This window comes from Scyliorhinus torazame, chromosome 5, assembly GCF_047496885.1.
Source record: "Scyliorhinus torazame isolate Kashiwa2021f chromosome 5, sScyTor2.1, whole genome shotgun sequence".
Classification (NCBI taxonomy): Eukaryota; Metazoa; Chordata; class Chondrichthyes; order Carcharhiniformes; family Scyliorhinidae; genus Scyliorhinus; species Scyliorhinus torazame.
The window spans coordinates 61,858,328-61,873,327 of record NC_092711.1 but is presented as its reverse complement, the minus strand read 5'-3'; the positions used below and the strand labels follow the sequence as shown (position 1 = coordinate 61,873,327).

The 15,000-nt window shown below is 58.3% G+C and overlaps 1 protein-coding gene across 1 annotated transcript in view; it reads right to left on the bottom strand.

Annotated features, from left to right (window-relative positions):
• The window catches only part of LOC140422594 (protein-glutamine gamma-glutamyltransferase K-like), a 64,749-nt gene that overhangs the window by 33,547 nt on the left and 16,202 nt on the right, over positions 1-15,000 (bottom strand). Inside the window, 1 exon segment of the mRNA XM_072507603.1 lies at positions 7,898-8,146. Within this exon segment, the coding sequence (XP_072363704.1) occupies positions 7,898-8,146 (249 nt within the window).

Below are 15,000 nucleotides of genomic sequence, written 5' to 3'. Positions count from 1 at the left end.
TTCCGGTAGCGGAGCGAGGGGGGCTGTGAATAAACCCTGGACTGGAGTTCCGGGAATGGAGCGAGGGGGGGGGAAGAGGAAAACCTGGACTGGAGTTGTAGGCAGCGGAGCGAGGGGGCTGTGAATAAACCCTGGACTGGAGTTCAGGGAGCGGAGCGAGGGGGCTGTGAATAAACCCTGGACGGGAGTTCCGGTAGCGGAGCGAGGAGGGGGCTGTGAATAAACCCTGGACTGGAGTTCCGGGAATGGAGCGAGGGGGGGGGGGGAGTGGAAAACCTGGACTGGAGTTCAGGGAGCGGAGCGAGGGGGGCTGTGAATAAACCCTGGACTGGAGTTCCGGGAATGGAGCGAGGGGGGGGGGGGAAGAGGAAAACCTGGACTGGAGTTCAGGGAGCGGAGCGAGGGGGCTGTGAATAAACCCTGGACTGGAGTTCAGGGAGCGGAGCGAGGGGGGTCTGTGAATAAACCCTGGACTGGAGTTCCGGGAGCGGAGCGAGGGGTGGGGCTGTGAATAAACCCCGGACTGGAGTACCCGGAGCATAGCGAGGGGGGGGCTGTGAATAAACCCTGGACTGGAGTTCCGGGAGAGGAGCGAGGGGGCTGTGAATAAACCCTGGACTGGAGTTCCCGGAGCGTAGCGAGGGGGGGCTGTGAATAAACCCTGGACTGGAGTTCCGGGAGCGGAGCGAGGGGGGGCGGTGAATAAACACTGGACTTGAGTTCCGGGAACGGATTGAGGCGGTCGGCTGTAAATAAACACTGGACTGGAGTTCCGGGAGCGGAGCGAGGGGGGGGCTCTGAATAAACCCTGGACAGGAGTTCCGGGAGTGGAGCGAGGGGGCTCTGAATAAACCCTGGACTGGAGTTCCCGGAGCGTAGCGAGGGGGGGCTGTGAATAAACCCTGGACTGGAGTTCCGGGAGCGGAGCGAGGGAGGGATGTGAATAAACCCTGGACTGGGGTTCCGGGAGCGGAGCGAGGGCGGGGCTGTGAATAAACCCTGGACTGGAGTTCCGGTAGCGGAGCGATGGGGGGCTGTGAATAAACCCTGGACTGGAGTTCAGGGAGCGGAGCGAGGGGGGCTGTGAATAAACCCCGGACTGGAGTTCAGGGAGTGGAGCGAGGGGGCTGTGAATAAACCCTGGACTGGAGTTCCGGGAGCGGAGCGAGGGGGGGCTGTGAATAAACCCTGGACTGGAGTGCAGGGAGCGTAGCGAGGGGGGCTGTGAATAAACCCTGACTGGAGTTCCGGTAGCGGAATGAGGGGGGGGCTGTGAATAAACCCTGGAACTGGAGTTCCCGGAGCGGAGCGAGGAGGGGGCTGTGAATAAACCCTGGAACTGGAGTTCCGGGAGCGGAGCGAGGGGGGGAGCTGTGAATAAACCCTGGACTGAAGTTCCGGTAGCGGAGCGAGGGGGGCTGTGAATAAACCCTGGACTGGAGTTCCCGGAGCGTAGCGAGGGGGGGCGCTGTGAATAAACCCTGGACTGGAGTTCCGGGAGCGGAGCGAGGAGGGGGCTATGAATAAACCCTGGACTGGGGTTCAGGGAGTGGAGCGAGGAGGGGGCTGTGAATAAACCCTGGACTGGAGTTCCGGGAGCCGAGCGAGGGGGGGGGACTGTGAATAAACCCTGGACTGGAGTTCCGGGAGCGGAGCGAGGGGGGGGCTGTGAATAAACCCTGGACTGGGGTTCCGGGAGCGGAGCGAGGGCGGGGCTGTGAATAATCCCTGGACTGGAGTTCCGGGAGCGGAGCGAGGGGGGGGGCTGTGAATAAACCCTGGACTGGGGTTCCGGGAGCGGAGCGAGGGCGGGGCTGTGAATAAACCCTGGACTGGAGTTCCGGGAATGGAGCGAGGGGGGGCGGTGAATAAACACTGGACTGGAATTCCGGGACCGGATCGAGGAGGGGGCTGTGAATAAACCCTGGACTGGAGTTCCGGGAGCGGAGCGAGAGGGGGCTGTGAATAAACCCTGGACTGGAGTTCCGGGAGCGGAGCGAGGGGGGGCTGTGAATAAACCCTGGACTGGAGTTCAGGGAGTGGAGCGAGGGGGCTCTGAATAAGCCCTGGACTGGAGTTCCGGGAGCGGAGCGAGGGGGGGCGCTGTGAATAAACCCTGGACTGGAGTTCAAGGAGTGGAGCGAGGGGGCTGTGAATAAACCCTGACTGGAGTTCCGGTAGCGGAACGAGGGGGGGTCTGTGAATAAACTGGACTGGAGTTCAGGGAGCGGAGCGAGTGGGGGCTGTGAATAAACCCTGGAACTAGAGTTCCCGGAGCGGAGCGAGGAGGGGGCTGTGAATAAACCCTGGAACTGGAGTTCCGGGAGCGGAGCGAGGGGGGGGGGCGCTGTGAATAAACCCTGGACTGGAGTTCCGGGAGCGGAGCGAGGAGGGGGCTGTGAATAAACCCTGGACTGGGGTTCAGGGAGTGGAGCGAGGAGGGGGCTGTGAATAAACCCTGGACTGGAGTTCCGGGAGCAGAGCGAGGGGGGGGCTGTGAATAAACCCTGGACTGGAATTCTGGTAGCGGAGCGAGGGGGGGTCTGTGAATAAACCCTGGACTGGAATTCCGGGACCGGATCGAGGAGGGCGCTGTGAATAAACCCTGGACTGGAGTTCCGGGAGCGGAGCGAGGGGGGAGGCTGTGAATAAACCCTGGACTGGAGTTCCGGGAGCGGAGCGAGGGGGGGCTGTGAATAAACCCCGGACTGAAGTTCCGGTAGCGGAGCGAGGGGGGCTGTGAATAAACCCTGGACTGGAGTTCCGGGAATGGAGCGAGGGGGGGGGGAAGAGGAAAACCTGGACTGGAGTTGTAGGCAGCGGAGCGAGGGGGCTGTGAATAAACCCTGGACTGGAGTTCAGGGAGCGGAGCGAGGGGGCTGTGAATAAACCCTGGACGGGAGTTCCGGTAGCGGAGCGAGGAGGGGGCTGTGAATAAACCCTGGACTGGAGTTCCGGGAATGGAGCGAGGGGGGGGGGGGGGGGGAAGTGGAAAACCTGGACTGGAGTTCAGGGAGCGGAGCGAGGGGGGCTGTGAATAAACCCTGGACTGGAGTTCCGGGAATGGAGCGAGGGGGGGGGGGAAGAGGAAAACCTGGACTGGAGTTCAGGGAGCGGAGCGAGGGGGCTGTGAATAAACCCTGGACTGGAGTTCAGGGAGCGGAGCGAGGGGGGTCTGTGAATAAACCCTGGACTGGAGTTCCGGGAGCGGAGCGAGGGGTGGGGCTGTGAATAAACCCCGGACTGGAGTACCCGGAGCATAGCGAGGGGGGGGCTGTGAATAAACCCTGGACTGGAGTTCCGGGAGAGGAGCGAGGGGGCTGTGAATAAACCCTGGACTGGAGTTCCCGGAGCGTAGCGAGGGGGGGCTGTGAATAAACCCTGGACTGGAGTTCCGGGAGCGGAGCGAGGGGGGGCGGTGAATAAACACTGGACTTGAGTTCCGGGAACGGATTGAGGCGGTCGGCTGTAAATAAACACTGGACTGGAGTTCCGGGAGCGGAGCGAGGGGGGGGCTCTGAATAAACCCTGGACAGGAGTTCCGGGAGTGGAGCGAGGGGGCTCTGAATAAACCCTGGACTGGAGTTCCCGGAGCGTAGCGAGGGGGGGCTGTGAATAAACCCTGGACTGGAGTTCCGGGAGCGGAGCGAGGGAGGGATGTGAATAAACCCTGGACTGGGGTTCCGGGAGCGGAGCGAGGGCGGGGCTGTGAATAAACCCTGGACTGGAGTTCCGGTAGCGGAGCGATGGGGGGCTGTGAATAAACCCTGGACTGGAGTTCAGGGAGCGGAGCGAGGGGGGCTGTGAATAAACCCCGGACTGGAGTTCAGGGAGTGGAGCGAGGGGGCTGTGAATAAACCCTGGACTGGAGTTCCGGGAGCGGAGCGAGGGGGGGCTGTGAATAAACCCTGGACTGGAGTGCAGGGAGCGTAGCGAGGGGGGCTGTGAATAAACCCTGACTGGAGTTCCGGTAGCGGAATGAGGGGGGGGCTGTGAATAAACCCTGGAACTGGAGTTCCCGGAGCGGAGCGAGGAGGGGGCTGTGAATAAACCCTGGAACTGGAGTTCCGGGAGCGGAGCGAGGGGGGGGGGCTGTGAATAAACCCTGGACTGAAGTTCCGGTAGCGGAGCGAGGGGGGCTGTGAATAAACCCTGGACTGGAGTTCCCGGAGCGTAGCGAGGTGGGGCGCTGTGAATAAACCCTGGACTGGAGTTCCGGGAGCGGAGCGAGGAGGGGGCTATGAATAAACCCTGGACTGGGGTTCAGGGAGTGGAGCGAGGAGGGGGCTGTGAATAAACCCTGGACTGGAGTTCCGGGAGCCGAGCGAGGGGGGGGGACTGTGAATAAACCCTGGACTGGAGTTCCGGGAGCGGAGCGAGGGGGGGGCTGTGAATAAACCCTGGACTGGGGTTCCGGGAGCGGAGCGAGGGCGGGGCTGTGAATAATCCCTGGACTGGAGTTCCGGGAATGGAGCGAGGGGGGGCAGTGAATAAACACTGGACTGGAATTCCGGGACCGGATCGAGGAGGGGGCTGTGAATAAACCCTGGACTGGAGTTCCGGGAGCGGAGCGAGAGGGGGCTGTGAATAAACCCTGGACTGGAGTTCCGGGAGCGGAGCGAGGGGGGGCTGTGAATAAACCCTGGACTGGAGTTCAGGGAGTGGAGCGAGGGGGCTGTGAATAAACCCTGGACTGGAGTTCAGGGAGCGGAGCGAGGGGGGGTCTGTGAATAAACTGGACTGGAGTTCAGGGAGCGGAGCGAGGGGGGGCTGTGAATAAACCCTGGACTGGAGTTCAGGGAGTGGAGCGAGGGGGCTCTGAATAAGCCCTGGACTGGAGTTCCGGGAGCGGAGCGAGGGGGGGCGCTGTGAATAAACCCTGGACTGGAGTTCAAGGAGTGGAGCGAGGGGGCTGTGAATAAACCCTGACTGGAGTTCCGGTAGCGGAACGAGGGGGGGTCTGTGAATAAACTGGACTGGAGTTCAGGGAGCGGAGCGAGTGGGGGCTGTGAATAAACCCTGGAACTAGAGTTCCCGGAGCGGAGCGAGGAGGGGGCTGTGAATAAACCCTGGAACTGGAGTTCCGGGAGCGGAGCGAGGGGGGGGGCGCTGTGAATAAACCCTGGACTGGAGTTCCGGGAGCGGAGCGAGGAGGGGGCTGTGAATAAACCCTGGACTGGGGTTCAGGGAGTGGAGCGAGGAGGGGGCTGTGAATAAACCCTGGACTGGAGTTCCGGGAGCAGAGCGAGGGGGGGGGCTGTGAATAAACCCTGGACTGGAATTCTGGTAGCGGAGCGAGGAGGGCGCTGTGAATAAACCCTGGACTGGAGTTCAGGGAGCGGAGCGAGGGGGGGGGTCTATGAATAAACCCTGGACTGGAATTCCGGGACCGGATCGAGGAGGGCGCTGTGAATAAACCCTGGACTGGAGTTCCGGGAGCGGAGCGAGGGGGGAGGCTGTGAATAAACCCTGGACTGGAGTTCCGGGAGCGGAGCGGGGGGGGGGGGCTGTGAATAAACCCTGGACTGGAGTTCAGGGAGCGGAGCAGAGTGAGGTGGGGCTGTGAATAAACCCCGGACTGGAGTTCCGGGAGCGGAGCGAGGGGGCTGTGAATAAACCCTGGACTGGAGTTCTGGGAGCGGAGCGAGGGGACTGTGAATAAACCCTGGACTGGAGTTCCGGGAGCGGAGCGAGGGGGCTGTGAATAAACCCTGGACTGGAGTTCTGGGAGCGGAGCGAGGGGACTGTGAATAAACCCTGGACTGGAGTTCCGGGAGCGGAGCGAGGGGGGCTGTGAATAAACCCCGGACTGGAGTTCCGGGAGCGGAGCGAGGGGGCTGTGAATAAACCCTGGACTGGAGTTCCGGGAGCGGAGCGAGGGGGCTGTGAATAAACCCTGGACTGGAGTTCCGGGAGCGGAGCGAGGGGGCTGTGAATAAACCCTGGACTGGAGTTCCGGGAGCGGTGCGAGGGGGCTGTGAATAAACCCTGGACTGGAGTTCAGGGAGAGGAGCAAGAGGGGGCAGTGAATAAGCACTGTACTGGAGTTCCGGGAGCAGAGTGAGGGGGCTGTGAATAAACTCTGGACTGGAGTTCCCGGAGCAGAGCGAGGGGGGCTGTGAATAAACCCTGGACTGGAGTTCAGGGAGAGGAGCAAGAGGGGGCTGTGAATAAACACTGTACTGGAGTTCCGGGAGCGGAGCGAGGGGGGGAAAAGGAAAACCCGGACTGGAGTTCAGCGAGCGGAGCGAGGGGGGCTGTGAATAAACCCTGGACTGGAGTTCCGGGAGCGGAGCGAGGGGGGCTGTGAATAAACCCTGGACTGGAGTTCCGGGAGCGGAGCGAGAGGGGGTTGTGAACAAACCCTGGACATGCCAAACCCAGCCCTGTGGAGTCTGCAAAGTCAAAAGAACAAGGAACAAAGAAATGTACAGCACAGGAACAGGCCCTTCGGCCCTCCAAGCCCGTGCCGACCATGCTGCCCGACTAAACTACAATCTTCTACACTTCCTGGGTCCGTATCCCTCTATTCCCATCCTATTCATATATTTGTCAAGATGCCCCTTAAATGTCACTATCGTCCCTGCTTCCACCACCTCCTCTGGTAGCGAGTTCCAGGCACCCACTACCCTCTGTGTAAAAAAACTTGCCTCGTACATCTACTCTAAACCTTGCCCCTCGCACCTTAAACCTATGCCCCCTAGTAATTGACCCCTCTACCCTGGGGAAAAGCCTCTGACTATCCACTCTGTCTATGCCCCTCATAATTTTGTATACCTCTATCAGGTCGCCCCTCAACCTCCTTCGTTCCAGTGAGAACAAACCGAGTTTATTCAACCGCTCCTCGTAGCTAATGCCCTCCCGACCAGGCCAGATCCTGGTCAATCTCTCGAGCGAAGGCCTCCTCACTAACAGCTGGGGGTTTGGGCCACCGTTGGGAGAGAGTTAAGCAACATCCTGACGTAGTCATACTCACAGAATGAGTATTGCTGCTGGCAATGTCCCAGACACCACTCTCACCATTCCTGGCTCAGGTCAGACCCAGCAGGTGTGGCTGTCGGCCTTCATCAGCACGAGTGGCTCGGTCGTACCATCACAGAGCGAGCTGGCAGGGTCCTAAAAGAACATGGCCGCTCGAATGGGAGTGTGGCCAGCACCATTCGCGACTCCTCAGATACTGAAGCAGTCCCTGTCCCAATGTAGCAAGACCTGGACAATATCCAGACTCAGGGCTGACAAGGGGTGAGTTACAGTCGCCCCACACTAGTGCCCGGCAATGACCATCTCCTACAAGCGAGGATCGAACCATCGCCCCCTTGACGTTCGATGGCCTTACCGTCGCTGAATCCCCCACATCCTGGGGGTTACCATTGATCAGAAACTGGACTGGACCCAGCGGCTCCCAGAGCAGGTCAGAGGCTGGGAATCCTGCGGAGAGCAACTCACCTCCTGTCCCCCCCTCCCAAAGCCTGTCCACCATCTACAAGGACACAAGTCAGGAGCGCGATGGGAGACTCTCCACTTGCCTGGATGAGCGCGGCTCCCAACCACACTCGGGAAGCTCGACACCATCCAGGACAAAGCAGCCCCGCTCGATCGTCACGCTGACCACCGACACTCGCTCCCTCCACCCCCCCCCCGACGCACAGCCGTGTGCACCGTCTACAAGACGCCCCGCGGGAACTCGCCGAGGCTCCTCCGACAGCTCCTCCCAAACCCACGGCCGTTACCGTCTAAAAGGACGAGGGGGGCAGCAGACGCACCCCCCACCACCTGGAGGTTCCCCTCCGAGTCACCAGCCAGCTGCCTGCACCGCTGTGACGCCTCCCACAGTCGCTCAGCCATCCGCCCCACCTCTCCCCCCCCCGCCCTCCCCCACCCTTGCACGGACACCTACCTGGACACCAAGGGTTGAATAGGATGCAGACGGCCTCCTCCAGTTTCTTGCCCGACTCCCCGGCAACCTGGGTTCCCACCGAGAGGCTGTACCTCCCCACCGGGCAGCCCGGGGGGCTGTGGACGGACAGGGCCAGGCATCGGCTGCCCCTCGTCCTCTCCAGCACCTCCGCACACCACTTGCCCCTCTCCGGCTGCTCGACTGGGGCAAGCGTCACGTGGGTCCCTTTGGCCGGTTGCGGGTTGTCACCTGCGGGGGGTGGAGAGGGTGTGGGGGGGGGGGGGGCAGGAAGAGAGAAAAGCAAACACCAGATTTAGTTCAGTGCCCTCCTGACCCTGTCCTGAGCTCCACTCTCCCATAATATGTGTCGGACACGACTCTTTAACGACCCCGAGTTGAAGAAAACTCATGAACAGGTCTGGACCCAGAGTGCAACCTGGCTCGGTCGATCCTGACTCTTAGACCATACGACATAGGAGCAGAATTAGGCCACTCGGCCCATCGAGTCTGCTCCCCCATTCAATCATGGCTGATATTTTCTCACCCCCATTCTCCTGCCTTCTCCCCATAACCCCTGCTCCCCTTATTGATCGAGAACCGATCTATCTCTGTCTTAGAGACACTCAGTGATTGGGCCTCCACAGCCTTCTGGGGCAAAGAGTTCCACAGATGCACCCCCCTCTGGCTGAAGAAATCCCTCCTCATCTCTGTTGCAAAGGATCGTCCCTTTAGTCTGAGATGGTGTCCTCTGCTTCTAGTTTTTCCCACAAGTGGAAACATCCTCTCCACGTCCACTCTATCCAGGCCTCGCAGTATCCTGTAAGTTCCAATAAGATCCCCCCCTCGTCCTTCTAAACTCCCAACGAGTACAGACCCAGAGTCCTCAACCGTTCCTCAAACGACAAGCTCCTCATTCCAGGGATCGTTCGTGTGAACCTCCTCTGGACCCTTTCCAAGGCCAGCACATCCTTCCTTAGATACGGGGCCCAAAACTGCTCACAACACTCCAAATGGGAGCCTTATACAGCCTCAGAAGTACACCCCTGGTCTTGTATTCTAGCCCTCTCGACTTGAATGCTAACATTGCATTTGCCTTCCTAACTGCCGCCTCTTGAGCTGATACAGATAATAAAACACTTATTGAACAAGAGACAAATAGATTGGAAAGCTTTCGAACACAGCCACCAGAAAATAATTCAAAAATCACAGTGACCCCGGAAACCTTTACAGACACAAATCCCCCAGTGAAGATTTACCACCGTTGCGACAACAAGGATTCTTCCTTGCTTTAGATAGCGCAGCTTAAAGCCTTCTTCTCCCAGAGACACCCAAATTCGCAACTTAACAACTCGTTATTATGACCTCCTTGTCAGCCTAAACATCTGCCGCTTGACAACATCCTGATGTATCTTCCTTGATGTCTTTCGTTTGAATTTCACGAAATGATTAACTCCTTGGTAACCCCGTTTTTCATTGCGAGGGCAGTAAAACCTCATTAAAAACGGCGTGTCTCTACGAACAAGGGCCCCAGACATCCCGCTCCCCAGCTCATAATAACCTCTGATTGAAACGTCACCTTCCTTGCCACCCAACACAAGCTACAAATAAAACTTAAAGCTGGAGAGAAAGAGACAGAGAGAGAGAAAGACAGTGAGAGAGAGAGACAGAGAGAGAGAGAGACAGAGAGCAGGAGCGCAGTGAGAGGAGAGAAAGGGGTTACAGCCCACACCCAATCATTACGGTTTGAATTTGTGGTCCCTGCTTGTATAATTTGTGTGTTTGACAGCGGCCTGCTTCATGTTAAGTGAGACCAGATCTTAATTACAGTTCACACGGGCTCCTGTTCCCAGTAATCATAGCATTACTGAGGGAGTGCCGCACTGTCAGAGGGTCAGTACTGAGGGAGTGCCGCACTGTCAGAGGGTCAGTACTGAGGGAGTGCCGCACTGTCAGAGGGTGAGTACTGAGGGAGTGCCGCAGTGTCAGAGGGTCAGTACTGAGGGAGTGCCGCACTGTCAGAGGATCAGTACAGAGGGAGTGCCGCACTGTCAGAGGGTCAGTACTGAGGGAGTGCCGCACTGTCAGAGGGTCAGTACTGAGGGAGCGCCGCACTGTCAGAGGGTCAGTACTGAGGGAGTGCCGCACTGTCAGAGGGTCAGTACTGAGGGAGTGCTGCACTGTCAGTGGGTCAGTACTGAGGGAGTGCCGCACTGTCAGAGGGTCAGTACTGAGGGGCGCCGCACTGTCAGAGTGGGTCAGTACTGAGGGAGTGCCGCACTGTCAGAGGGTCAGTACTGAGGGAGTGCCGCACTGTCAGAGAGGGTCAGTACTGAGGGAGTGCCGCACTGTCAGGGGGTCAGTACTGAGGGAGTGCCGCACTGTCAGGGGGTCAGTACTGAGGGAGTGCCGTACTGTCAGAGGGTCAGTACTGTGGGAGTGCCGCACTGTCAGAGGGTCAGTACTGAGGGAGTGCTGCACTGTCAGAGGGTCAGTACTGAGGGAGTGCCGCACTGTCAGAGGGTCAGTACTGAGGGAGTGCCGCACTGTCAGAGTGTCAGTACTGAGGGAGCGCCGCACTGTCAGAGGGTCAGTACTGAGGGAGCGCTGCACTGTCAGAGGGTCAGTACTGAGGGAGTGCCGCACTGTCAGAGTGTCAGTACTGAGGGAGCGCCGCACTGTCAGAGGGTCAGTACTGAGGGAGCGCCGCACTGTCAGAGGGTCAGTACTCAGGGAGTGCCGCACTGTCAGAGGGTCAGTACTGAGGGAGCGCTGCACTGTCAGAGGGTCAGTACTGAGGGAGTGCCGCACTGTCAGAGTGTCAGTACTGAGGGAGCGCCGCACTGTCAGAGGGTCAGTACTGAGGGAGCGCCGCACTGTCAGAGGGTCAGTACTCAGGGAGTGCCGCACTGTCAGAGGGTCAGTACTGAGGGAGTGCTGCACTGTCAGAGGGTCAGTACTGAGGGAGTGCCGCACTGTCAGAGGATCAGTACTGAGGGAGCGCCGCACTGTCAGAGGGTCAGTACTGAGGGAGCGCCGCACTGTCAGAGGGTCAGTACTGAGGGAGTGCCGCACTGTCAGAGAGGGTCAGTAGTGAGGGTCAGGAATAGATGCCAGCCATTGAGCTGACAGGCTGGGGGACATCGAGAAGCATTGTTGAAATTTACGGCCCGAATGTTTGTTTTTTTACACATGCTCAGGATCTTATTGCTGAAGAACATCTGTTTCCTGTTCGAGCACAGATGTTATCTTATCAAGGATTTGTTTAACCATTCCCTTTGCCAATCCTCATTCCATCTGTGAGCCCTCGGAGAAGGGAGAACCGTGGGAAAATAGGAAAAGTGAGAACAAAATCACAACATGCTGCATTTATATAGAGCCTTCAACATAGTCAGTTCGCCTCTTCCAGTAGGAGAAAGAGGGGCAGAGTGGTCCAGAGAGGAAATTCAAAATCCTCGGGCAGAAAAATCACCAATGTTTCTCAACACCCGCCCCCCCCCCTCCCCCGACAAGTTTATTGTCCCTGTTAGAAAATCCATCGCTGCCCCCATATCGCGTTGACCCCCATTCACTGATTGTCCCATGATGCTCGCTGATCTACAAGGGGTCCCATCTGGGCACGCCTCAATTTCCAAGTGCTCACCCTCCTCCTGAAGACCGTTCCAAGGTTCTCCACAACTCTGTCACTCCTCCAGCCCCCTCTCTGTCCCTCTTTGTCTCTCCCTGTCTCTGTAACCTCCTCCAGCCCCTACAACCCTCGCTATCTCTGTTACCTCCAGCTCCCTACAACCCTCCCGGTCTCTGTAACCTCCTCCAGCCCCCAACACCCTCCCTATCTCTGTAACCTCCTCCAGCCCCTACAACGCTCCCTATTTCTGTAACCTCCCCCAGCCCCGACAATCCTCCCTATCTCTGTAACCTCCTCCAGCCCCGACACCCTCCCTATCTCTGTAACTTCCTCCAGTCCCTACAACCCTCCCTATCACAGTAACCTCCTACAGTCCCCTACAACCCTCCCTATCACAGTAACCTCCTACAGCCCCCTACAACCCTCCATATCTCTGTAACCTCCTCCAGCACCTACAACCCTCCCTATCTCTGTAACCTCCTCCAGCCCCCAACACCCTCCCTATCTCTGTAACCTCCAGCTCCCTACAACCCTCCCTATCTCTGTAACCTCCTCCAGCTCCTACAACCCTCCCTATCACTATAATCTCCTCCAGCCCCTACACCCCTCCCTATCTCTGTAACCTCCAGCTCCCTGCAATCCTCCCTATCTCTGTAACCTCCTTCAGCCCCCGACAAACCTCCCTATCTCTCTAACCTCCTCCAGCCCCCTACAACCCTCCCTAGCTCTCTACCCTCCTCCAGCTCCCTACAACCGTCCCTAGCTCTCTACCCTCCTCCAGCTCCGACAACCCTCCTATCTCTGTAACCTCCTCCAGCCCCTTCAACCCTCCCTATCTCTGTAACCTCCTCCAGCTCCTACAACCCTCTCTATCTCTGTAACCTCCTCCAGCCCCTACAACCCTCCCTATCTCTGTAACCTCCTCCAGCCCCCTACAATCCTCCTGATCTCTGTAACCTCCTCCAGCCCCTACAACCCTCCCTATCTCTGTAACCTCCTCCAGTCCCTACAACCCTCCCTATCTCTGTAACCTCCTCCAGCCCCCTACAATCCTCCTGATCTCTGTAACCTCCTCCAGCCCCTACAACCCTCCCTATCTCTGTAACCTCCTCCAGTCCCTACAACCCTCCCTATCTCTGTAACCTCCTCCAGCCCCCTACAATCCTCCTGATCTCTGTAACCTCCTCCAGCCCCTACAACCCTCCCTATCTCTGTAACCTCCTCCAGCCCCCTACAATCCTCCTGATCTCTGTAACCTCCTCCAGCCCCTACAACCCTCCCTATCACTGTAACCTCCTCCAGCCCCCTACAATCCTCCTGATCTCTGTAACCTCCTCCAGCCCCTACAACCCTCCATATCTTTGTAACCTGCTCCAGCCCCTACAACCCTCCCTATCTCTGTAACCTCCTCCAGCCTCATACAATCCTCCCTATCTCTGTAACCCTCCAGCTCCTACAACCCTCTCTATCTCTGTAACCTCCTCCAGCCCCTACACCCCTCCCAATCTCTGGGACCTCCTCCAGCCCCCTACAACCCTCCCTATCTCTGTAACCTCCTCCAGCCCCTACAATCCTCCCTATCTCTATAACCTCCTCCAGCCCCCTACAATCCTCCCTATCTCTGTAACCTCCTCCAGCTCCTACAACCCTCTCTATCTCTGTAACCTCCTCCAGCCCCTACACCCCTCCCTATCTCTGGGACCTCCTCCAGCCCCCTACAACCCTCCCTATCTCTGTAACCTCCTCCAGCCCCTACAACCCTCCCTATCTCTGTAACCTCCTCCAGCCCCTACAACCCTCCCTATCTCTGTAACCTCCTCCAGCCCCCTACAACCCTCCCTATCTCTGTAACCTCCTCCAGCCCCTACAACCCTCCCTATCTCTGTAACCTCCTCCAGCCCCTACAACCCTCCCTATCTCTGTAACCTCCTCCAGCCCCTATAACCCTCCCTATCTCCGTAACCTCCTCCAGCCCCCTACAACCCTCCCTATCTCTGTAACTACCTCCAGCCCCCTACAACCCTCCCTATCTCTGTAACCTCCTCCAGCCCCCTACAACCCTCCCTATCTCTGTAATCTCCTCCAGCCCCCTACAACCCTCCCTAGCTCTCTACCCTCCTCCAGCCCCCTACAACCCTCCCTAGCTCTCTACCCTCCTCCAGCTCCGACAACCCTCCTATCTCTGTAACCTCCTCCAGCCCCTTCAACCCTCCCTATCTCTGTAACCTCCTCCAGCTCCTACAACCCTCTCTATCTCTGTAACCTCCTCCAGCCTCTACAACCCTCCCTATCTCTGTAACCTCCTCCAGCCCCCTACAATCCTCCTGATCTCTGTAACCTCCTCCAGCCCCTACAACCCTCCCTATCTCTGTAACCTCCTCCAGTCCCTACGACCCTCCCTATCTCTGTAACCTCCTCCAGCCCCCTACAATCCTCCTGATCTCTGTAACCTCCTCCAGCCCCTACAACCCTCCCTATCTCTGTAACCTCCTCCAGTCCCTACAACCCTCCCTATCTCTGTAACCTCCTCCAGCCCCCTACAATCCTCCTGATCTCTGTAACCTCCTCCAGCCCCTACAACCCTCCCTATCTCTGTAACCTCCTCCAGCCCCCTACAATCCTCCTGATCTCTGTAACCTCCTCCAGCCCCTACAACCCTCCCTATCTCTGTAACCTCCTCCAGCCCCCTACAATCCTCCTGATCTCTGTAACCTCCTCCAGCCCCTACAACCCTCCCTATCTTTGTAACCTGCTCCAGCCCCTACAACCCTCCCTATCTCTGTAACCTCCTCCAGCCCCATACAATCCTCCCTATCTCTGTAACCCTCCAGCTCCTACAACCCTCTCTATCTCTGTAACCTCCTCCAGCCCCTACACCCCTCGCAATCTCTGGGACCTCCTCCAGCCCCCTACAACCCTCCCTATCTCTGTAACCTCCTCCAGCCCCTACAATCCTCCCTATCTCTGTAACCTCCTCCAGCCCCCTACAATCCTCCCTATCTCTGTAACCTCCTCCAGCTCCTACAACCATCTCTATCTCTGTAACCTCCTCCAGCCCCTACACCCCTCCCTATCTCTGGGACCTCCTCCAGCCCCCTACAACCCTCCCTATCTCTGTAACCTCCTCCAGCCCCTACAACCCTCCCTATCTCTGTAACCTCCTCCAGCCCCTACAACCCTCCCTATCTCTGTAACCTCCTCCAGCCCCCTACAACCCTCCCTATCTCTGTAACCTCCTCCAGCCCCTACAACCCTCCCTATCTCTGTAACCTCCTCCAGCCCCTACAACCCTCCCTATCTCTGTAACCTCCTCCAGCCCCTACAGCCCTCCCTATCTCTGTAACCTCCTCCAGCCCCCTACAACCCTCCCTATCTCTGTAACTACCTCCAGCCCCCTACAACCCTCCCTATCTCTGTAACCTCCTCCAGCCCCCTACAGCCCTCCCTATCTCTGTAATCTCCTCCAGCCCCCTACAAC